Raw genomic sequence first — 24,082 nt, forward strand, 5'->3', positions numbered from 1 at the left:
TCTTCATCTGAACTTTTGAACAGTAGCAGGGGAGCTGGGCTGGGCAGACATTATAATCATACAATTGCATAATTTTAGGAATGGAAAGAATTTCTAATGCCACCGCTTCATGGAAAGCCTTGGAGAGCCAGAGATGCCACTTGTCTGAGGGCCCGTTTAGAAGCGCCGGGCAAGGCACCCATGACCGGATACACACAGCGCCACGCCTCCTTCCCTGCATTTAATCCCATACAGATCTAAAATACACATAATACATCTATAATACATGAATCCACAATACATACTCATTGGATTCATGACTTACACTTCTTACCACGTAGGGCACTGTGTCAAGCCCTCAAGATAAAAACAACATAAACTGGTCACTGCTTCCAACTTGCTCACAGTTGGGTCTTCCTGTCCTCAGTGAGTTTGCAGTCTCCTAGGAAAGCCAAGATGCACGCCCGCAGATGCAGGGAGATTGAGTTCCCATGCAGTGAGTGCCTTTGGAGGTCAGGAAAGGGAACTGAATGTGATAATTGATGGGCATCCTCCCCCTCCCCCGCTCATCACTTAATTACATCATTCTACACTGTAGCCTTTCGGGAATCTGCCCCAGACCTGGACACAGACTCTGCTCACGGTAAGGTCAGGATGCCAACGCACGGACACTAGGAAGGGAAAATCCAGGAGCCCAGCCATCCCTCTTTTCCAAAGTGGAAAAGACCAGGGTGGGGAGGGGGGAGAAAGCCACAGAGACCAATAGAAATAGTAAAACGGAAATAGTCCCTAACACAGTGACCACTTCGCCAGCTCCGAGCTGGCCGCCCCCGCGGGAGGCGCGCGCGGACTCACAGAGGAGCCCTGCGAGGCGCGCGGGATCAGAGCGGGAGGCGGCGAGGAGCCGGCGGCGGCAGCGCCAGTGCGCCCAACGGGAGGGTCGGTGGCGCATCCAGTCCCCGCAGCCGCCCGCACACAGAGCAGCTCGCGAGCGGGACGCGGCGCCCGGAGCCCCGGCAGCGCCCGCCCTCCCTCCCGCGTCGCCCGCCCGCGCGCCAGCGCCCGCTCCGCCCGCGACTTCAGTTCGGCTCCACCCCCGCGTGGCGGCGGCGGCGGCTCGCTCCGTCCGAACCCGTGCTCGGCTCCAGCCCAGCCTGGGCGAGTGGCCGCCACCTGCCCGGCGCCTACTCCGCCCGCCCCGCCGCTGCCCAACTTGGATGGAGTTGGGGTCTTGAGCGCCCGTCTCCCCAGCCGGCCCGCGGAGAGCCCGCGCCGCCACCTCCGGTCCGGGACCCTCTCCGCTGCTCTCCGCTCCGCGATGGGAAAAGTTGGCGCCGGCGGCGGCTCCTCAGCCGGGCTGAGCGCGCTCTTCGCGGGCGCAGGGCTCTTGGTCTTCTGCGCCCCGGGCGCCTGCGGCGGCGGCTCCTGCTGCCCCCAGCTGCACCCCAGCTCGGGCCCACGCTGGGTTCCGACCCCAGGGGGCTCCCTTCACCAGGGGCCGCAAAGCAGGGCTCCTGCCACGCCCCCGCCCCTTCTTGGGCGCCCCCTGTTCTCAGTGGCCCCCGGAGACCGAGCGCTGTCCCTGGAGCGGGTCCGGGACACCGGGGCGCCCGTGGCGGTCGCTCCACGCTCCGGCCGGAGGAGACGGAGTGGAGCGGATCGGGAGAAGGCGGACCAAGGAGAGGGCTCGAGTAGAAGCCCCCGAGGAGTACTGCGGGACGGAGGGCAGCCGCAGCCTGAGACTCCGGAGCGGGACCCGGACAAAGCCACCCGCTTCCGGATGGAGGAGCTGAAACTGACCAGCACCACGTTCGCCCTCACGGGCGACTCAGCACACAACCAGGCTATGGTCCACTGGTCTGGACACAACAGCAGCGTGAGTAGAATGGGACTGAGGGCAAAGGGGCGAAAGAAGGAAAAGGGTTAAAGTCGGCTGTGTGATCTGATGGAGAATGTGGAGAATGGGGTTTCTGGACTGAAAAGATGCTGCAAACTAAAGTCTTGCCTGCTCTCCCCCTCCCCCGCCCCAGGAGTTCATGTTTTCACGTTACCTGCTGGGAGTTCCCCCCTCATCCTCCCCCCTTCTTCCCAGCACAACCATCAGCGTCCTCTCCATGCCCCAAACAAAGGTTTAAACAGAGCAGGCAAGTCCGTTCCCTGCTTCTCTGGTCGCATTGGTGTAGTAGTATGGATCTGAAGACCAGACAGAGGGGCTTAAATAAAGTATTCTGCATGTGGTGGTGAAAGGGTTAACTTTCCAGGCAGGCAGACATTCCCTCAAGTGACTTTCCCTTTACTTGCTAGACTTATGGATGAGCGCAAATAAGATCAATACGACTTTATTTGAGGGTTTTCTTTTATTTTTATGCAGAGCTCCTTAGCCCCCTTCCCCCCCCCCCCAACCAGGGAAGAGATATGCAGTGGATAGATAAGGTGCTGTCTGTTTCTGGGGACCCCGTGGGTGCAAGTTTCAGGAGGGGAACTCCCCAGCATCTTCTCACAGCACCAGCCAGTGTGTTTTGAGAGCTGGGGCTTTCCAGCCTGTGAATGGGTGGTTGTTTTCTTGGCAAAAACCAGTCCCAGGAAGATCAGATATATCCCAGCGACAACAACTCCCTGTTCTCTCCCTGTTGCCTGACCTCCTCTGGGGAAGAGCACAAATACAGACTTAGCCCCCCTTTATGAAGCGGGGAGAGGGGTTACGGGGTTCCAGGAGGCTGACACTGGGGGGAGTGAAAGTCCACGAGTATTGGTCAAGTCCCTGAAGGTTTTCGATTTTTGGAAAAGCCTGCCTGTCTGGAATCTGAGGTAGCGATTCCCCTTTGAGCTGCACCTGGAAACCTGAATGAGCTGAAATAGTCAAGAGCCAGCTTTGATGGTAACAGCTGAAGAGGATTTAAAAGTGTGGAAACTTCTCTAGGCTGCCATTAAGCAGACAAGAAGCTCATAAAAACCAAGGATGAGTAAAATGAAAAGAAATAAATCAAAGTTTCATCTTCCATCCGGTTAGTGAGATTGTAGTAATTGTAATATGCACAGTCTATGCGCCCGATACCTTTCAAAATGTTTTCAGTTGTGATGTAATTGCCAGAAACCTTCCCAGGGAAGTGCCAATTTAGTGAGTTGTGCTCATCGTCAGCTTTTTCATGAAAGTTGGGAACATTTTAAAATAATAGCCTGTCATTATGGAGTCCTTGGGCACACACATATAAATTGTATTAAGGCAAATCATGATAAATAGCATTTCGTATTGATGTCTCTGTTCTGGGAGCGTCAGCAGGGTATTCCCTACAATTTAGCCTTCATGACTGAGGCTGTGGTTTTTATATGGTTTGCAGGACTGGTTTAATCCAATAATTGAAGCTGAATCCTTTTCGTTGGAGCTCCGGAGACCCTTGCCCTCGTTCTTTACCTTAACTATCATATCTTTCATATCATAACCACTAAAATTAATCACCCAGTTTGATCTTGAATCTTAAACTAATTGAATAACTTTTGCACTGCTTTAAGTGATTAGCTCAAAGCTTCTGGCTTTAAGGGGAGATTTTAAACACATCAAACATATTACATCTGTTGTATCAAGGAGTAAAGGACTTTGGATTAAAAATATTTCTGGCTTTTAATGTAATTCAAGTTGTAAAATATCACTCACCCATTAGACCTCTACTTCAGTTTGTCTCTTGAAAGATGTTGGAAAGCGCGAGACAAGAAGAGTACATCTTTGGCAAATTTTAAACTCCATTTAAGAAATGGTGCCAGGCATTGCCAGCCTTTTTTTTTTTTTTTTTAATGGTGCTTATAAGCCCAGCAGGGCTTATTAGAGTCAGGACTTAGATGGGAGACATGCAGGGAAGTCTGAGACAATGTAGGAAACATTCAGGATGGTATATGTCAGAGGTTTGAGTACTCAACTCATGTTAACTAATGAGTTTTCTACTCTCTTAAGCCTCTTACTCTTGTAAGGACACCTTTTCCCTGCCCTCTCATTCCTGCCTGCTTGCACACTAATTGGTTTGGGGGGGTGTTTTTTTGGTGTGTATGTACAGATGGTAGAGGAGGAGACATAGTCTGTATCTAGGTCTTCCAAAACAAAGTTGGCCCAGATTCATAAGGTGAGACAAAGTTTTAAATATTTTTTTTCAAGGGAAGAAAGGCAGAAAGAAACTGCCCCTCCCAACTTTGTGACATAAAAAGCAGTGGAGACCAGAGTTTGAGTTCTTCCTGTTTGTGTTTTACATGAACCTAAACCTGAAGGGAACATAGGGACTCTCATTTTTTTAAATATTTAATTGTCTCCCCCTATAGCCCCCTTCTTCATCACCACCACCAAATGCATTCAGGGCCACAGGCAATACACATCCTAGGAACTCATCTCACCTTTAGCTAAAAGCCTTTGTAAGTGTGGCTTCTGATGACAAGAATACCTGCATGGAAGGTGTAAATGTATGGTAATTATAGGCTGCCTGTCAGACTCCTGGGGAATTCTGGATGGTTCTCTCACCTCCTTCCCGCCCCCTCCAGCTGTTGGGCTTGTGCAGTTGGGTAAAGACAGGGCTGTTTTGCCTCATCGTGGGTGTGATGTGATTCCTCTGCGCTGCAGTCTAGCTTGATGGGCACTGTTTGCTAGAGTTGGTGGAACACCTTGGCGGGGGGGATCTTCTGGCATGAAAGGTGCTGGGTATGAATCATTTGTCATGAGTTTGGTGTCATAAGCAAGAACATATTGTTGCTACCCTGCTCATCCCAGGCATGCTGTGCCCTGATCTAAATTTATACAGTATCCTTAGTTTGTTCAACTATATACATTTGTCTATGTATGTATGTGTCATGGGGCATGTGTTTATTCCTTATTTCCAAAAAATTTCAAAGTGCCACATTCATGAATCCTTATAAAATCCTTGTTAGGTAATAGGTGGGTGGCAAGTGTTAATATCTCTTTCATATTTTTATGCTGGAGTCAATTTAAATATTTCAATTCACCGCCATGTCCCCTCCTTACTGGAAACAGTGTTATAAGAAGCTTTTACTTGACATATTTGGCCATTATGGAATCTTTAATGCTGCATTTCTCATCGATCATGAGAGTCTGGTTGACTCCCACATACCTATTTGCTTCAGTTATCCTAGGACATGGCATTTACCATCCACCCTTAGTGAATAAACTGAGTTGCATCCCATCTTGGGTCCGGCCTTTGGGTAGATGCTTTTTTATTCCATCATCATCTCACTTAAGTTTGACAAAAACGTGTTATTAGTAGATGTTATTCCCGTTACATAGAGGAGGAAACTGAGGCTTCCTTAGGCTAAAGGACCTGCCAAAAGGATACAGAAGGTTCGTGGCAAAGCCAGGGACCAACACCCAAAGTGATCTGACTCCAAAACCCCATGGAATGGCTTGTCTTAAAGACCTTAAGGTAGGAGGGGTCAATGGGGGGGGGGATAAGGAGGGGGCATCTGTAATACTTTCAACAATAAAGATAAGTTTAAAAAAAGAAGTCCATAAAATAAAAAAAGAGACCTTAAGGTAGGACAGAAAAATTCAGACATTTTGGAGTCAATAATCCTGTCTTGGATGGATTTCAGATGGTGGTGGAGGAGGCGTAGTCTTAGCTGGAAGCTCCAGGTACTTGTAGAAAAGCAGGGACTGTAAAATGTGCCTGTCACATCACACTCTTTACCTTAAGTAGTGGTTTGGGTGTTCTCTTATCCACCCACCTCTTCATCTTTAGTGAGACATGGGATTTGCAACCAGTGATTCATTAAGCACGAGGTAGCTTGCCTTCCTTCAGTGATCAGATCTGGTGTTCCTTTCAGGAACAAATTCCTTTTCTACGTTAATTACATACCTGACTTTATACAGAGGTTAGAAATAAACACTTGATTTGACTATACATTTTGACATAGATTTCTTTCTCTCTTTTTTTGACCTTTTTTTAAAAAGTAAAATGACAAAAGATTTTTAGCTTTCTCTAGAAGCCCACACCATCCCTTCTCTGATCAGTGCTCTCTGCTATTAATGAATGTTACTGTGGTGTGACTTGGATGGCAGTGGGTTTGGAAGCAGACAGATTTGCATTTGAATGCTAGCTCTCCTGCTTACCAGCGCTTTGCCTTGAGCAAGACACTTAAGTTCTTTGAGCTTCAGTTTCCTTAACTAAAATATGGGGAGAGAACATCTTCTGTAGCTTTTTTCTTTTTCCCTGAAGACTTGACTTGTATATGAAGTGGCTGATACATAGTAAGTACTCAATAAATACTAGTTTGTATGTTAGTTATAGAAATAATTCTCTACTGGGAATGAAGAATCCTGGATTATAGTCGTGACTATAGCAGAGATTACTAATGTAGTAGCCTATTAAAATGGTGTGGTCTCAATTTTGTCCCGTATAAAATGGCACTAACAGACTAGAGAACCACTGAAATCCCTTACAGGTTAAACTTAATTTAATAGTTTGTTCAGGTTGTGGGGATTGTGCACTTACTACATTTAAGTAAAATGTAGTAAGCAAGCCTTTTATTTCATACTAGAGGCCCGGTGCATGAAATTCGTGCATGGGCTGGGGGAGGGGGGAGAGCATACCTCAGCCCAGCCTGCGCCCTCTTGCAGTCCAGGACCCCTCACTCCTTACTGCCCTCCTGCTTGCTGCTCCTTACTGCTCGGCTCGCTGCTCCTTAGCACTGCTGCAGAGGTGGGAGAGGCTCTAGCCATCGCCACTGCACTCGCCAGCTGTGAGCCCGGCTTCTGGCTGAGCAGCGCTCCCCCTGTGGGAGAGCACTGACTACCAGGGGGCAGCTCCTGCGTTGAGCGTCTGCCCCCTGGTAGTCAGTGCGCATCATAGCGACCGGTCGTTCCGCCATAACAGTCGCTTAAGCTTTTATTATATAGATGATTCTTCCTTTTCCTATGGTTCATATACATATCTCTTTATAGGAAATCTAGTCACTTGAGAACCAAACAGGTATTCATTTCAGTGTGAATTTGCAGCAAAACCATTTATTGGGTTTTTTGCATCATCTATCTATATAAAAGCCTAAGTGACCATCGCAACCGAACGGACGACCGAACAGGCTGCATGGGGCAACCGGGCTGGCAGGGGAGTTAGTGAGGGGCGACCAAATGACCGAGCAGCAGGCTGTGTGGGGTGACCAGGCAGGCATGGGGGGCAGTTGGGGGTGATCAGGCTGGCAGGGGGTGGCAGTTAGGGGCGATCAGGCAGGCAGGCAGGTGAGTGGTTAGGAGCCAGCGGTCTAGGATTGTGAGACGGGCAGTCGGACATCCCCCAAGGGGTCCCGGATTGGAGAGGGTGCAGGCTGGGCTGAGGGGACCCTCCCCTCACCCCCCCATGCATCAATTTTGTGCACCGGGCCTCTAGTACCTTTATATTAAGGAACTTGCTATCTCTGGACAAAGAATTGCTTAATATGAAATTAGAAAATAAACTTCCATTAAAATATTTAATTGGATTTTCTAGAGTAAATTGACATGAATATTGACTCTGGGAACTATAGCTACATCCTTTTCGGGAGGGACCCCAGGAACTCATAGACTAGGGTACAAATGCTAATGGAATTTTATTATTTAAAAGAATAATAATTGCTTACATTTAAGGAGATATGACTGTGTGGCAGCATTATGCTAAGTGGGTTACACAAATTATTTCATTCTAATTTTGCAAATATGTGTTGAACCCTAATATTTGTTAGGCAATGATAATAGGGACATAGGTGGAGTGATGCACAAAGATGAAAAGAAATAACACCTGCCCTCATAGAACTTTCTGTCTTGGACCTAAAGAATCTGGTGAAGAGGCAGCAGAAAAAAAAAGTGTATTCTGAGGGTGTAACATGCTGTGGAAGGTCAAGGGCTGGATGATGTCTTCTGAGTGGGGGGTCTTCAGGCTTCATTGCAGAGCTGGTGCTTCTACTGAGCCCCAAAACATAAAGAAAATTTTAATTAAGAGATGGAGATTAGACAAGGATATTTTGAGCTGAATGGCTGGTGTGTGTAAAGGTCAAGAGTAGGGATATAAAAATTCCTATCTATATCCAGGAAATTAACCTATGTTAAATGTAAACTATGCATAACTCAAGTTTTAATCTTTTGTTGTTGTTGTTAATCATCACCCGAGGAGATTTTTCCATTGATTTTTGTTTATGGAGAGTGGAAGAGAGAGGGAAAGACAGAGAGAAACATCTGTGTGAGAGAGACACATGGATCGGTTGCCTCCTGCATGAGGGCCTGGGCCAGGGAGAAGCCTGCATCAAGGTTTAATCTTAGAAATAGTAAGATATGCTTTAAGCAAAGAGTATATACATCCATGTTCTAGTGAGTATGGGTATATTCCAAGCCGTAAAGACATGACTGCATTTGTTTGCACATTAAATCTCAGCTGGAATCAGCATTGTTTCTTTTTTTACCTTGACATTGTGTACACACACTTTTTACAAAAGGACTTCCTTTTGTTTAAGTTCTTGGTTAGAGATATTACTGGCCAGATTGTGGGAGGGTAAATTAATTTGGCTCCCTGCCAGCTTATGTTAAAACTAGAGGCCCAGTGCACGCATGTAAAACTAGAGGCCCAGTGCACGCATTCGTGCACCTTTGGGGTCCCTCAGGTTGGCCACCGAGGCGGGAGAGGCTTGCACCACTGCAGCTGCACTTGCCAGCCATGAGCCCAGCGTCTGGCATCCATCGGTCAGCTGAGCGGCACTCCCGCTGTGGGAGTGCACTGACCATCGGGGCAGCTCCTGCACTGAGCATCTGCCCCCTGGTGATCAATGCATGTCATAGTGACCAGTCGACCAGTCATTTGGTCATTCAGTTGTTCGGTTGTTTTGGTCGCTTATATATATATAGATAGTTGTTCTGTCTTTGTGTGCGTCGCAATTTACTGTCCTATGTCTCTGGCTAGAAAGTATAGAAAATATATCTGTGTGTCCCAGAGGGGAAACCAGTCAAACAATGTGGCCAAAGTGGCCCAAAGGGATGGCAGCGAAGAGGCATGGTCAAGGGCATGGTCAGCATGAGGTAAAGCCAGGCTTCATGGAGGCATCATGGTTGCTCTTCAGAAGTGCCCACTCTACTCAGTCGTGATGGACAAAGCTAACAAGCCATTGGCAGGAAACAAAGATGGAATCTGACATAGACAACAGTATGGTGATTACCAGGTGGAAAGGGGGTGGGGCAGGTCCACCATATGTGTTCCACTGCTAATGGACTTCAGAGATCAGATTACTTATGACCCGGCTCATTGCAGCAAGGGATTGGGGGAGGAGAGCAGAGTAGCACCTTTTCCTCTTTAATTGTCTTATGCAGATGAAATCTCGTTTACCGTAACTTGAAGTATTGTCTCAGTCAAGGGAACCTAGAGAGAGTATCAGTGTTTGAGCAGCAGTAGTCAGCTAAAGTGGTCTCTGTTGATACTAATGGATTTTATTTGCTCAAGGATTATACTAGTAATTGAGTTACGAGCTGTAGCCTTTTCCATTTCTTCTATCTTTTGGGAGTGGGATGGGGGAAGGGAGCAAAGGAGAGTTGATTAAATGCTAGGGTTAGTTCTCCATAGCCAGATAAGATACTGTGATTATAAGAGAAGTCCCTCTTAGCAATAGTAACATAAATGACCACCCATTTAGTAAACAGCTTCCCTGGAAGTACATTCTAGGACAGTGGTCGGCAAACCGCGGCTCGGCTCGCAAGCCACATGCGGCTCTTTGGCCCCTTGAGTGTGGCTCTTCCACAGAACACCACGGCCTGGGCAAGTCTATTTTGAAGAAGTGGCGTTAGAAGAAGTTTAAGTTTAAAAAATTTGGCTCTCAAAAGAAATTTCAATCGTTGTACTGTTGATATTTGACTCTGTTGACTAATGAGTTTGCCGACCACTGTTCTAGAGCATCACCACATAATTTCACTTCATCCTCACACCAGGCTTAACAAACTCGAAGTATCACTATTCCTCCTCTAAAGCTGTGGAAGTTCAGGCTTAGGAACTTTCCCAAGGTCACCCCACTAGAAGGAGGCAGAGCTGGAATTTTATTTGTGTCCTTTCTGGTTCCAAAGCTTCTTCTTTTTGATCATGTTGTACCTCTGAAAGAATCTCTTTCTGAGTTTCTTTAGAGAGAACTCCACTGGTCACTGCAGAGGTGTGGTAGGGGAACTCGGCAGGAGCACCCCGGCTCATGGCTTTCCCCCTCATGTGGCCCCGATCTCAGGTCACTGACCTGATACACTTTACTTGGTAAAAAGCTGCTCCAGCCCTAATGTTTGTCTTTCCCCAGGAGTGGGACACCTGGGGTTATTAATGAGTGTTCTCTTGTTCTCCTGGGAGGATGTGTGGGATACGCTGTTTGGTTTCTCCCTGCTGGCTAATGACCCTAGACTGACAGTGTGGACAACTTGTACAGTTTTTCAAGAAAGTGCTAATAAGAAACATGCTATCAGACAACCACCTAATCATGTTGTGCCCCGGAGCCAATGGATTGATGCCTCCAGTCATCTTCCTGTAACCAGAGCAGCAGGGCTATTGAGACACAAAATTGTGGGTCATCATCCTTCTGCTCCAAGGCCTATGGGCGGTGTGGTTAAAAGTGAAAGGTCTTCTCCTTATTCATCACTTCCAGCATGCACTCTTGGGTTTAAATGTCAACTCCTCCTGTGTGATAATTTGTCACTCCCAACATGCACTCTTGATTCGAATCATTAAAGAGGGGAAAGGCTATTTCAGGCCTGGTTGTCATTCTGCTTAGGGCCTGTCTGCAGCCCTCTTTATCCTGACTTGCATTTTGCTGAATTGTTGGAGGAATTCTTACCTGGGCAGCTATGGACTTTGTCACTGGGCACCTAGGGCCACATTTCTCACAGTGTGACCTCAGGGGACCTGCTTTTAGTCTGCTGATGGGGACTAGGAGTCTGTATGCTTTATACACTCCTGGGAGATTACTAGGGACAGGGAAGCGTGAACATCTTTCCCATAAGGTTCCTGGGTGAGTTTTGGTGTTCATGAACCCCTTCCATTGTCTGCACAATGTCATGTCAATGTGCTTGATTTCCCCAAGATAAAGGTGAAAGCCCCACACCCCGTGTTATTTCTCAATAGAAACAACGGCCCCGGTGGTGAAGAGCCATGGAAGTCTCCTTGGAGGAGGAAATATGATTGCATGGAGCAGTACATGATCCCCCAAGGAGAGGGAGATGATGCCTTTCTGCCATAATAACATTTCTATCCCTGAATATATTCTAGGCAATTATTTTTCCTGACTATCCGTATGACCATGGGAAAGGCATGTCTTAGGTGGCTGCAAGAGTGCATTATTTTACATATAACATAATGTTAGTGCTTGGTTTCAATTTCCACTCAAGAATCTACTAGATATGTGAACTTGGGCAATGAACTTTATATATGGTGCCTTAGTTCCCTCATCTTGTAAACTGGAAATTATAATGGTATACTCTCTGTATGGTTTCTTGATGGTTAAAGGAGACAATATATATAAATATGCTTAAAGAGCTAGCTATAATCATCGTTGTTATTACTGTTATTTTGTTTATATTTATGCTAGTAATAATAATAATGTTGAAGTATGACCTGCTAAAAGATATTTGTAATATGTTACTCATGATATTGCTTCCGTTTCTGCATTTATGGTCTTTCATTCCAGTTTCATTTTCTTATAATGAGGGCTGGGACCCTGTCTTGCTCTTTGTGGCATCTCTCTCATCATCTCTGGCTATTTGCACATAATTTCTGTCATAGAGTTCTGGATCTAATTTCCAGTGTGTGGCCGGGGGGGGAGGATTGGGAGGTTCCCTCACACCAACAAGCAATTCTCAGACACCAGCTGGTATCCTGCAATTTAACTCAATTCTGACACTATCTACCCAGAGATAGCTTCAGATTCCACAGGTTGAGGGCACAGTCTTTCAGGGGCCAGTTGCTAACCCAGGTCATCGCTGTGCTTCTGATGGATTGTCTGTTGAGGGGAGGTTCCCACAACCCCTCCCGAGGGTTTGATTAATTTACTAGAGCTGCTCACAGAACTCAGAGAAACATTTTACTTACTAGATTATCAGGTTATTATAAAAGGATAAAACTCAGGCTTGGCCAGATGGAAGAGGCGCCTAGGGCAAGGATGGGGAAGAGGCGAGGAGCTTCCATGCTCTCTGCATTGCCCTTCTTCCCCAATTGCTACATGCTCATCAACCCTGAAGCTGTCCATCCTGTCCTTTTGGATTCGTACAGAGGCTTTATTACATAGTCATGAGTGATTAAATCACTGGCCATTTGCCATCAATTTAACCCCCAGCCCCTTTCTTCTTCCTGGAGGTCCAGGGGGTGGGACTGAAAGTTCCAACCCTCCAATCACATGGTTGGTTCTCCTGGTAACCAGTCCCCATCTTAAAGTACATTCCAAAAATCACTTCATTAACATAACAAAAGAAATAACAAAAGAAACCCTGTTCACTTTTATCATAGGCAATACCAAGGGTTTTAGGAGCTCTGTGCCAGAAAGGAGACTAAGACCAAATATATATTTCTTAATATATATCACAACTTGCTTGCTAAATATTTGCTCTTTTATTTGCTATTTTCATGGGAAAAAACTGGCTTTTCTCATAGAACAAATAACCCATTACCTTGTGTGTGAGTGTTGTAGAATATTCAGCCATTAAAATATTGCTTATGTAAATATATATGTTGAATTGGGAAACCTCCCGCAGAATGCCAGATTGGGGGAAAGAGGTTAAAAAATTGTACAAATATAAGCACCATGAAGTCACGGTTTTGTTTAGTTTTTTGTTTTGTTTTGTCTTGTCTGAATTGCTTTCTTGTATATTCCAAGTCCCTAGAAGTATACCTGGACATAATAGGGGCTCAATACTTTTAAAAATTTTACTATATGCTATTAAATTCCACTTTTGCAAAAAAACAAAAACAAAAACAAAAACAACACAATGTTTGTCTGTGATTATGATGAATGTTGGAATTGTAGGTGATTTTTTTTTGTCCATAGATTTGCTCTTGTTGTTTCTCAATAAACATGCTTTGCTTGAGTTATTTTTAAATGTTATTTGAAAAATGAGAAAAACAAAACAAACAAGAACAAGTGAGTTAGTGAACTTGGTCTCATTAGAACTGAATTCCAGGCAGTAGACCCACAGCCTACACTCAAGTGGCCTGACTTGCTTCTAATCACTATGCTTGGAGAGAGCCCACACCCAGGCTGTCTGCAAAGCTGCAGGACCACTCTGTCTCTCCTCAGGGTGTGCAGCAGTAGGGCCCCCCAGGCCTTTTGTTTACCATCCTCCCGATTCGATTCCAGCGACATCTGAAGGCAGCTTCCCCAACCTGGGTACACCTTCTGCAAATTCTAGTCGTTTTCAGTTCCCAGTAAAGGAGCATGCATTTCAATTTAAATCTAAGTCTCTGTCTTGCTCTTGATATCAATTCTTACATCATATATGTATATGAGAGTGAGAATGTGTGCCTAATGATAATACTCCTAACAGAACTGGCAGTAGATGTGTGCATCCTTGTGCATCTCTATACATTCCCAGCAACTTAAACACAGATGTACTACATATTAGTTAGTGTTGTAAGGCTATAGTAAGGGTGTTTACTGATGTGAGAGCTGAGTGGAAGACAACCTTTGAGAAGGAGACAAAGAAACCAAGAGAAAGAGACAGAGACAACAGAAGCTGAGAGTTGGAAACAGAGAAAGAATAATAGACAGGGAGAGGGAGGTTGACATAGGCAGAGACAGAAATAGCAGAAGTGGATTAAGAGAGAGGAAAATAAAGAGAAGAGAGACAAAGGGGTAGAAAGACCATGGACAGAGAAAGGCAGATGGAGAGAAAAAGAAAGACATGGAGCGACATAATAAATCACAGAAAGAGACAGAGATGAAAACAAGAGAGGTAAAATGTCAGTGAGTGGAGAGAAGTCTTTAGTTATCAACTCATAAGAAATGCCCAGTAAAACTGATTCTTAGTCGGACTGTGCCCTTTCTGCTGTAGCCACAGTCCTTCTCTGGCCTTTTGCCCTCTGGGATTTGCACCCACGGTGTCAAGTTGCTATAAGAATCAGCGGACTTTACCTAGGAGACAGCTTTGAGAGCCCTATAGGAGGGTTAGCTGCGTGTGGGATGCAAGAGAGGAATATTGTATTTATGCATTTTTAAGAATCTCTTAAGAGTGATTTCCTGTGGGTAATGGGCCTAATGATCTGAGTGGTGGAAAGGCAACTTTTAACCTTTCCCTTTCTACTCTTCTGAACTGTTTTGAATTTTTTACCACGGGCATGCATTTCTTTAATAACAAAAATCCTAAAACATGTTTTAAGTGGCTGTTGTGTCAGCACTGTGCTGAACTCTGAGAATATAAAGATGAGTAAGACCTGATCTTTACCCTCGAGGGTGCATATTCTGGTGGAAATAGACAGACACAAAAACAGATAATTGCAATTTAGTGAGATAAGTGCATAATCGCTGTAACAGAGTTTTCTGCAAAGTGCTATGGGAGTGGGAGACAACTAATTTTTCCTGAGAGTGGGAGGCAACTCTTTAAAGGGAAGTGCTATTTAAATTGTGTCTTTATACAAGATCAGGAGTTTTACAGACAGAATAGGGCTGGGCCGAAGGACAGGCCACGCTTGCCCATTTAAAACTCCTCTTGACTCTTGGATTAGTTTTAGGTTGTTAGCACTGTCAACAAGTTGTGAGTAGGATGACACTCTTTATCATCTGAGTGCCCAGGGTATTTGGAACCAAGTCTCATAGTGTGCTTAAATATCAGATTGGACTTCCCAGTTTAAAATGGCCCATTGAGTACTTGGCCTGAAACTGGCCAAAGGATTATGATTTTTCCAAAGGGAACAGTTATTCCCCCTGAATCTTTACACACCCACCATGTGTGCTTGCACACACATTCAGATGCACAGAACAATTTTAACGCATTGCTATCTTCTCTCTTCAGATCAGTATTTGATTAACTAAACAATGATGTACTTTTCCTTGGTGTTCTGTATATTTCTGATTTTAAAGTTAAAGTTGGTGTTCATGTCCTTTTCTTGGTCATGCTTTCTGAAACCAATGTGGGGGACTGGGTGCGTTAGGGTGAGTTATATGGTCACCACTTTAAGACTGTGGTATGATCATTCAGGGAGAAAATAGAAGAATGTATTCCTCACCAGTGTTACTTACATAGTTATGCCCTGAGGAAAGGCATAGCTACAGATAGAGGAAGTGTGTGCTGTCAGAACTGGCACCCCAGCCCATGAGTGGTTGAAGAGACACTTCCATGGCCTTTGCCTTCCACCCTTTCCATGCACAGACTCTCAGACTGTGGTCTGAGACGATGTTACCAGGTCCAGATCTGGCTCTGAGGCATTATGACTTAGTGATTTTTGCCTAGCATTTAGTGCTACTATAGTAAATTAAGTGACTTGGGAATCATTTTGAGACAAAAATGACATAAGAATGCTGATGATAAGTATGCCCTGAAACATATAAATGACTATCCCCAAAGAATAGGCTGAGCTCTACTATGGTCTGATTGTTTGTGTCCCACACTACACTTCATAGGTTGAAACCTCCCCCTAAAGTGATGGTGTTAGAAGGTAGGGACTTCAGGAGATCACGAGGATGAAGCCCTTATGAATGGTATTAGTGCCCTTATAAAAGTGACCTAAGAAACTCCCTTACTTTTTCCGCTATGTAAGGACACAGCAAGAATGTGTCATCTATGAACCTGGAAGTAGCCTCTCACCAGACACTGGCTCTTACGGTGTCTTAATCTTAGATTTGAGAAAGAAATGTCTGTTGTTTATAAGCCACTCAGCCTATGGCATTTTCTTATAGCGGCCTGAATGGGCTGAGACAAGCTTTCTTTGAATTACTTAAGCCCTGGTTTGACCTTCTGTATGAGACTCTGCTCAATATATATTTCTCTTAGATTAAAATCTTAGGGAAAGGAAAAGGAGACATTTCTATTTGCCTTTAAAGCTCACCAACTTTTGAAGTTCCCTAATACCTCTTACTCGAACATAGGTCTTGGAAATATCTGTAAAGAAGCAACGGTTACATTTCCCGGTATGGGAAAGACTGTCACGTATCCTTCTCTTGCAGCTGGGGTTTGAGGCAGTTTATTTGAGCCAGAGGGGTTAGCAAACAACAGCCCAGGGACCAGACCTGGCCAACAACCTGTTGTTATGTGGCCCATACGTGAAGAATGGCTTTTACCTTTTTAAATGGCGGAGAAAAATAAAAAGAAGACTGATAGGTTATGGCACCTGAAAATTATTTGATATAAAGTTTTATTGGAACACAAGCCCTCATTCATTTTCATATTGTGTATGGCTGCTTTCCTGTAGAAATGACAAAGTTAAGTAGTTGTGACAGAGACTGTATGGCTCACAGAGTCTAAAACATATTTATCTTCTGATTCTTTACAGAAAAGGTTTGCCCACCCCTGATTTGGGGAATTGGAGAGAATGTAAGTGGTGGGGCACCTTCAAGATGCTACAGTTGTCCTCTGCATGCGACCTTTAGGGTGGTCCTTTGAGCTGGGCTTTCTTGCCTCATGGACATACATATTCCTGTCCACTGCAAATTCCCAGGCACAATGTGGACCTTTCATTCTCTTTTCCTGTCCCTTTGCTCATCTACTTCCTCTGCTTAGAGACTTAATAAGCCACATCTCTCCCCAGTTAACCCATTTCATTCTTTAAGTCCTCACTTGGGTATCACCTTCTTTCAGAGGATTTATTCAATACTTCCAAGAAGAAGAGATATCTAAATCTGATGACATGAGGTCTTATGTGCCAGGCCACTCTCTTTATGCCTCTCTCTGAGCATCATTTGGTCTGTATTCCAGCATCATCTGGTGTGTATTCCAGTTAATGGTGAGCTCCTTGAGGACAGGGCTCCATCTCATTGAGTTTTCTGTACCAATTTTTGTACTTAGGAGGTGCTTAATAACCATACTTTAACAAGAACACTAAAGCAGTACAGGATCATGTTTTTGGCCTTTCTTGATAGAGAAGGGACGTGCTCAGCATCAAGACAGTCTATGCATTGCATGTATATTGCATGTATATTTTTCACTTTCCTGAATTCATGAAGTATAAACTATATGGATGTCTCATTCAAACAGTTCAAGTTAAATATCTCCAAATGAGAGGGAGGGAGAGAGGAAGAGGAGAGAGAGAGAGAGAGAGAGGATTCAAACTAAATAAATCAAACTGTGTTGGAGTTATGGTTTCCTTATAGCAGGAAGAGTGGGGATGCTTCTTAATGATGCCTGATGTTCCAGCTGCCAGGATGAGTTTTTGGCTGGTAGAGGCTATTATTGCCTCAGGCCTAAAGGAGAAAGTAACCTCATGCTCCTCATTTAAGGAGCTGGACTGAGTACCAGCCCCCATGATACTAAAGTCCCACCAGGGCCAGAACATTTGAGCAAGGATGAGGCCGTATTAGAGTGTGAGAGATAAAATTGCATTGTGATAAGGGACCGAACTGAGAGTACCAGGACAAAGCAAGGAGAAAACTGTGGGTTTAACCTACGTGTTCCTTCAGGCACATTTACCTGAAAGGGTAACATCAGAGTTGCTGGGTTTTCCAAGTGTGTTTGGACATAGTAGGGTTTTAATTAAAGATGGGTAGGACTGCTGTTTATTGAAGGCTCAGGTGAAAGTTAATATAATAACAACTAACACTTATCTGCTGTTTACAATATGCCAGGTAATATTTTTGTTAATACACACATTGGCAACAATGTGAAGTAAGACTGTCTTTATTCCCATTTTAAAAATAAGGAGATAAAAAAAATGGGCAGTTAAATTTTTATTCAGGCCCTCTGCCCATTTTTTAAATAAAAATTTTGGTTTTAATTATTATGAGTTCTTATATTCTTTGGATATTAACCCCTTGTCAGATGCATCATTGGTGAATATCTTCTCTCATTCAGTAGATTGCCTTTTTGTTTTGTTGATGGTTTCATTCACTCTTTTGTTTGATGTATGCCAATTTGTTTATTTTTTTCTTTTGTTTCCCTTCCCTGAGGAGACATATCCAAAAAACATTACTAAGAGCTATGTCAGAGTTTACTACTATTGCCTATGTTTTGTTCTAGGAGTTTCATGATTTGGGGTCTTATATTTAAATATTTAATCCGTTTTAGTTTATTTTTGTATGTTGTGTAAGAAAATGATCCAGTTTTATTCTTTTGCATGTGTCTGTCTAGTTTTCCTAACACCATTTATTGGGGAGACTGACTTTATTCCATTGTATGTTCCTGCACCTTTGTCATAGACCATGTAGGTGTGAGTTTATTTCTGGTTTCTCTATTTTGTTCCATTGATCTATGTATCAGTTTTTATGCCAGTACCAGGCTGTTTTGATTACTATGGTCTTGTAGAATAGTTTGATATCAGGTAATGGGATACTCCCAACACACAGATGGCCAATCAACCCTAATAAAAGAGTAAGATGCAAATTGACCATACCTTTGCGACGCCCACTAGCCAATCATGAGTGAGTATGCACATTAACCCAACAAAGATGGAAGGTTAATTTGCATATGCAGGCCGGGGTTGGTGCGGGATGCTTGCATTGTCGCCATGGTGACGACGCAGGCATTCCGCACCGCCCCAGCTGCTCTGGGCCTCTGGGCAGCATGGGAAGGCGGAAAGGCGGCTCCAGCCAGAGCGAAGGCGGTGCTGGCAGCCAGGGCAAGGAAGGCCCATTCTTGCACAAATCTTCACGCATTGGGCCTCTAGTAGACACATTAAAAGATTCTCTACATTACTAATCATTAAGGAAATGTAAATGAAAACCACAATGATGGTTTCCATTTGTGCACTGTTGATGGGATCCTAAATTGGCACAGCCACTGTGAAAAAACAGTATGGAGATTCCTCAGAAAATTAAAAATAGAACTAACATGTGACCCAGCAATTCCATTTCTGTGTATTTGTAAGAAGAAACCCAAAACACCAATTTGAAAATATATTCACTCCTATGTTCTTTGGACCATTGTTTACAATAGCCAAAATATGGATGCAACCTAAGTGCTCACCTGTAGGTGAATGGATAAAGAAGATATGGTATATATTCAATGGAATACTTGCCATAAAAAGAATGGAATTTCTCCATTTGAGACAATGTTGATCGACCCAGAGGATATTATGCTAAGTGAAATAAGTCAGACAAAGAAAGACAAAACAAAATAAGTGAACAAAATGAAAACTTATAGGTACAGAGAGCATTTTGATGGTTATCAGATAGAAGGGGAATGGGTAGATAGGTAAAAAAGAGGAAGGGATTAAGATGTACGTAATACCAGTTGCAAAAATAGTTACAAGGATGTAAAGTACAGCATAGGGAATATAGTCAATATTATAACTATGTATAGTGTCAGATGGGTACTAGAATTATTAGGGTGATCGCTTCATAAGTTACATAAATGTCTAATCACTATGTTATACAACTAAAAGTAATATATCTGTTAAGTATAACTGAAAAATAAAAATATATGAAAATATTTTTAAATTAGTGTATAAGTAACTCACCCAAAGCCACAGTGATAGAAGAAGATATAATGGGGATTTAAATCCAGACAGTTTCAGAATTGCAGTCTAAAAAGCTCAGTCTTTATTTAGCCTTTATATTTATCGGCATTTAGAACACTCTGACACGTTCAAGTACCCTATGTTATTCATGTATTACGCTGTTATTTATCGAGTACCTCATACATGTTGGGTGAATGCCAGACACTGGGATTTATTCATGATCAAAATCACTAATAGTCCTAGTCCTCCATGAGCTTAGAGCTTGCTGGCTCATCCACTGATTCTTCATAGGATTTGAAAGGTTATGATCAGGACTTTTCTTGAGAGGGAGAAACTTTTCAAAAGCTTAAAAAAAGCTTACTTATTTCTTAGGGATTAATTGAAAAAATTTGGGGAAACATCTTTTACTAATATGAGCATTGTTAGGCAACAGGTAGAGTGCAGGTGGTCATGGTGAAACTAATGTACAATGTATGTCTCTATAGATTCTCAGAAATCTCTACCTAAAGAGGTATAAATACGGAAGGTTCAATTTATCATGAACATTGGGCAAATTAATATTTGTGTGTGGGTGTGTGTGAAGGACATTTACACATGCACATATCTCTGCTTCTGCCTCTATATTTGTCTGATGATACAAAAGCCTGTAGCTGGAAATCTCATTCAATGTCTCTGCTTTGTTTTCAAATGTTGAGGCAAATTCTATTATATAAGGGGATAATAAAACTATAGGATGGCTTCTAGGAAAACCAAATGCTTGTCTCAGTTGTATGGTTAAGCACACATTTTATGTGTGAATAAAAAAATGGTAAAACTTTTTCAAATCCCATAATAGGTATAGCACTGAATTAAAAGTAGAGCCTGATGACAGTTGTTTACCAAAGGATCTGGGGTCCTTCCTTTTTGCAATAGTTTCTCCTCTTCATTGGAAAAGGAGCCTTTCTAGTAAAGATGTTTTAATTCCATCAGAACACATTTGAATTCTCTGACCTTGATTTATTACTGAAAATACCCTATAGCCAACTTATTTGTGTTTATAATGGACTTTCATATTTTTAGTCCCACCTACATTTTAATTATGCTAAATTGCTTGAAAAATCATGGGTTTCTAATTCTCTTTCTTTGATATAACACTTGGTGCGTGCTGGTTAATTTTCCTGCACAGTGATTTAGTGTTGGACAGAGTTTCTTAAAATACAATATTTGGACTGCAATGGAGAGAGAAAACCAGGATAGTAAATAGGTTTTATATCCTTTAGATGAGACCATTTCTATACTCTGCCCATCTGGGATGACTGGCCTAATGTTTCCTTCCCAGAAGTTGCTGGTCGTTGGCCTCATTTTCTTCTTTGGGTGATTCAATTCAGTGACTTTCACTTCACTATTCCTGGTAGTTCCAGTATCTTGTACCATCAGGAAATGCCTAATAGGTTTTCCCAAGCTTTTTCTACCAAACAGTCTGCTTTATTTATTGCTTGCTCCTATTCCAATACCACCTCCTGTCCACATTGGTATTTATCATATTGCTGATGGTATCAGAATGTCTTCACACCTCCCCCTTCATCCACAGGAAGATAGAGATTATTACCACCTTGCTTAAGAGGGAAATAAATTAAATACATAACACCATGCACCCTGATGGCTTAATTCTTTTAAAGAGGCACTACAGAAAGCCATGGTGTACTGACATGGTATACTCATTCCTTTTTTCCTTTTTAAGTGGTGGAGTGGATATTTGTCACACGTATGCCCTTATAGTTCTGTACAAAATGCTGTCAAGTGACTGGATGCAAAATGCCTCCTTATCTCTTCTGGGATGCAATCATTTCTCAAAAATCATGACCACTCCTTCACAGGTTAGAGGAAAAGGTGCTGAAGCGGGAGAGGAACATCCAGCAATTCAGCAGGTGGAGCTGTCCCCTATGAGATGGTGCTGAACTTGGCTCCTGCCTTGGGCCTCAGCCACTCACTGCTGAGTGCAGACTGGGACAAGGCCATGGGCTTTTATTTGTCTGGCAGAGAAATAAACTCAGGTATTGTTCCACATGGGTATGACCTTTTATATGATAACATGGGGCCAACTTGTGCCTACCTCTGTGGCTAACCATTCTGATACTTAAGAAGGAGAGAGTGGTAGTGAAAAGTGTGGACTGTGGTGCCCCAGAGTTTTGTTTTCTATTTATTAACTGTGCCCTTTTTTGTAGCATCAATAAACCCTACTGTGTGCTTAACTACTAGCAGGGCTAAGAATACAGAAATAGTCCATCTCTCAGGACTCACTCCTTGTGTGAGTGTGCAAAGGGGTGATGAGGAAGAAGACAGTTACCCAAGGCCAAAGACTGCCAGGAAACTCAAGAATAGGACTACTTGGAGTGTTTCTTCCCTGTAATCTGTAATTGCCACCTCCTGAGAATTGGGTTTTCAAACAAACAAAAACAATTTCTTGACAGTACATTTAATAACCCACCAGACCCTCAGATGAGGACAATACTAGGCATGGCTTTGTGATTCTTACTCCCACTTTAAATCTCCCTACCTATCAAGACACCTGCTCATATGCCACTTTCTCCCTCAAGCCTTCTCTGACTCATTCTTGCAACAGGTAAGTATATGTAGTAGAGAAAGAGCATGAGCTTTGCAATCAGGCAGAACTGGGTTCAAATAGCTACTCTTCTGTGTGATAATTTGTCATTTAAGCTTAATTTTAGCATCAGTAAAATGGGGATAATGATAACCTTCTTCACAGAGCTGTCCTGAAGATCAAAGAAGATAATATTTCTAAATGCTCTTTACTAGTATTACTTTTCAAATAGCAGGCTTCCAATGCATGTTCATTTCCTTAGAAAAAAATAGTCCTCTCAAGTGTCTTAAAGTGTAAGAGGGAAAAATAAATAGTTGAAATACAATTTGGCAAGTATACTCTGCAGGTAGTTGTCAGGAGGAGAACCTGGCCAGATGGGGGTGGGGTGAGGTGATGATATCAGCGAGACTGCCAAGAAGAGGTAGCATATGATGTCCTTGGTAAATATAAATGGTAAATGGAATTTTTCACGTGCAGAAGTGAATAGAACATGCTCCACGTGGAAGGACTGACACGTGGTAGCTCAAAGGCACAGGAGGGACAGCTAGGAAAGGAAGGGAAAACAGAATAGGAAGTAGAGGAGGGAGATGGGGATAGAAAGACAAACTAGCAAATGGTGCAGGACCTAATGAAGCCAAATCTGAGGGTATGAGAGAGTGACATGATAAGCATTTCAGTTTGGAAGAAAAAAATATGACAACAATGAATTGGATGGACGAGATATTGGAGCAGGAGAGTCTGGTTAGAAAGCTACTTGTAGAATTCATCTATCTGGGGAGCCTTCCAGTGAGGCACTGTGTGAGCATCTGGGCGCGTGACTGTGGAGGCTAATGCAGCATTGCCATTTTCAAACATTCTCTTTTAAGATAACACTACATCCCTGGATGGTGCAGCTCAGTTGGTTGAGCATCAGGATTGTGGGCTGCATACCTAGTAGGAGTGTGCAGGAGGCAGCCAATGGATGTCTTACTCTCACGTTGATGTTTTTCTCTCTCTCCCTCTCCTCTCCTCTATCTCTCTAAAAAATCAATTTAAAAATCTTAAAAAAAAAGGATGACACTACAGAGGGCAGGGTCACCACACACATCTGTCACAGGATGTGTGTAATCAATACCAATACCTTTTACCTGTTTTATACATCATCCTTTTGTGGTGGGAAGCTTCACATCCATTATGTCAGCAGTGCCAGGACCTAGCTAGAGGGAGGCCTGTGTAGAAGTCAGGGTGTCTGGTGTTGCCCCATGTCCACCACACATTTCCTGTGAACCTCATGAGAGTCTTGTTAGTTATGTTAGTTCCCCGGGCTAATTGCTTCCATTCCAAAATGAAAATGCCAGACAATAACTAAGGTTTCTTTACTCTGTGAACCTGTACATGTGATCCTTCCTGTAATCTAGTCATGAGAAGGACTTGAAATGGCATGTAAGACAAACCACTGGACGGAAGTGCTCAAGACCGAGATGCCTTCATGAAGATAGAGAGCCTGGATTGGAACCATGCCGAGACATTGTAATAGAGATCACTGCACAAATGGCATGTAAATACAGCCTCTAGGTAAATCTGCTGATGAGCATACATTTGGTGTTTAATATTCAAATTCATTTTAAGCAGCGTTCAGGAACAGATGATGCCTGTCTTCCTCTGGCCGCCATGCCCTTCTCATACTAGTGCTTGAAAAATGTCAGTTAGTGAAGGTGATTTGAAATGTCTCCTTCTGAGCAGAGTTGAATATTTAAGCAAGAACAACTCTTGAGGTTTCAGCTGCTCCTCGCAGTGTGGGTTCTCCAGGCCACAAAATCCAGCCTCCCACCGCAGTCCCCGGGAGGGTTCATAAAATCAATCCCCTGTGGGAACTTGCCTAGAATCCTTATCTCCAGGGCTCACAGTTTAATATCTTCTCTCCACCCAAACCTCTGCTGCAATCAGACATCACAGCACAATGGAGAATGGTCCCTGG

The 24,082-nt window shown here is 43.5% G+C and overlaps 1 protein-coding gene across 4 annotated transcripts in view; it reads left to right on the forward strand.

Annotated features, from left to right (window-relative positions):
* Window positions 1-1,060: 1,060 nt before the first annotated feature.
* Window positions 1,061-24,082, forward strand: part of SORCS1 (sortilin related VPS10 domain containing receptor 1) — a gene marked incomplete at its 3' end in the record, with an annotated part of 485,219 nt that continues 462,197 nt past the window's right edge. For all 4 annotated transcript variants that reach the window (XM_080641532.1, XM_080641530.1, XM_080641531.1 and 1 more), the window contains exon 1: window positions 1,061-1,855. In XM_080641532.1, the coding sequence (XP_080497658.1) occupies window positions 1,298-1,855 (558 nt within the window). In that variant the 5' untranslated portion in view covers window positions 1,061-1,297. The remainder of the gene's footprint in view (window positions 1,856-24,082) is intronic.

Source organism: Plecotus auritus (assembly GCF_963455305.1).
Source record: "Plecotus auritus genome assembly, chromosome: 9".
In the NCBI taxonomy this organism is placed as follows: domain Eukaryota; kingdom Metazoa; phylum Chordata; class Mammalia; order Chiroptera; family Vespertilionidae; genus Plecotus; species Plecotus auritus.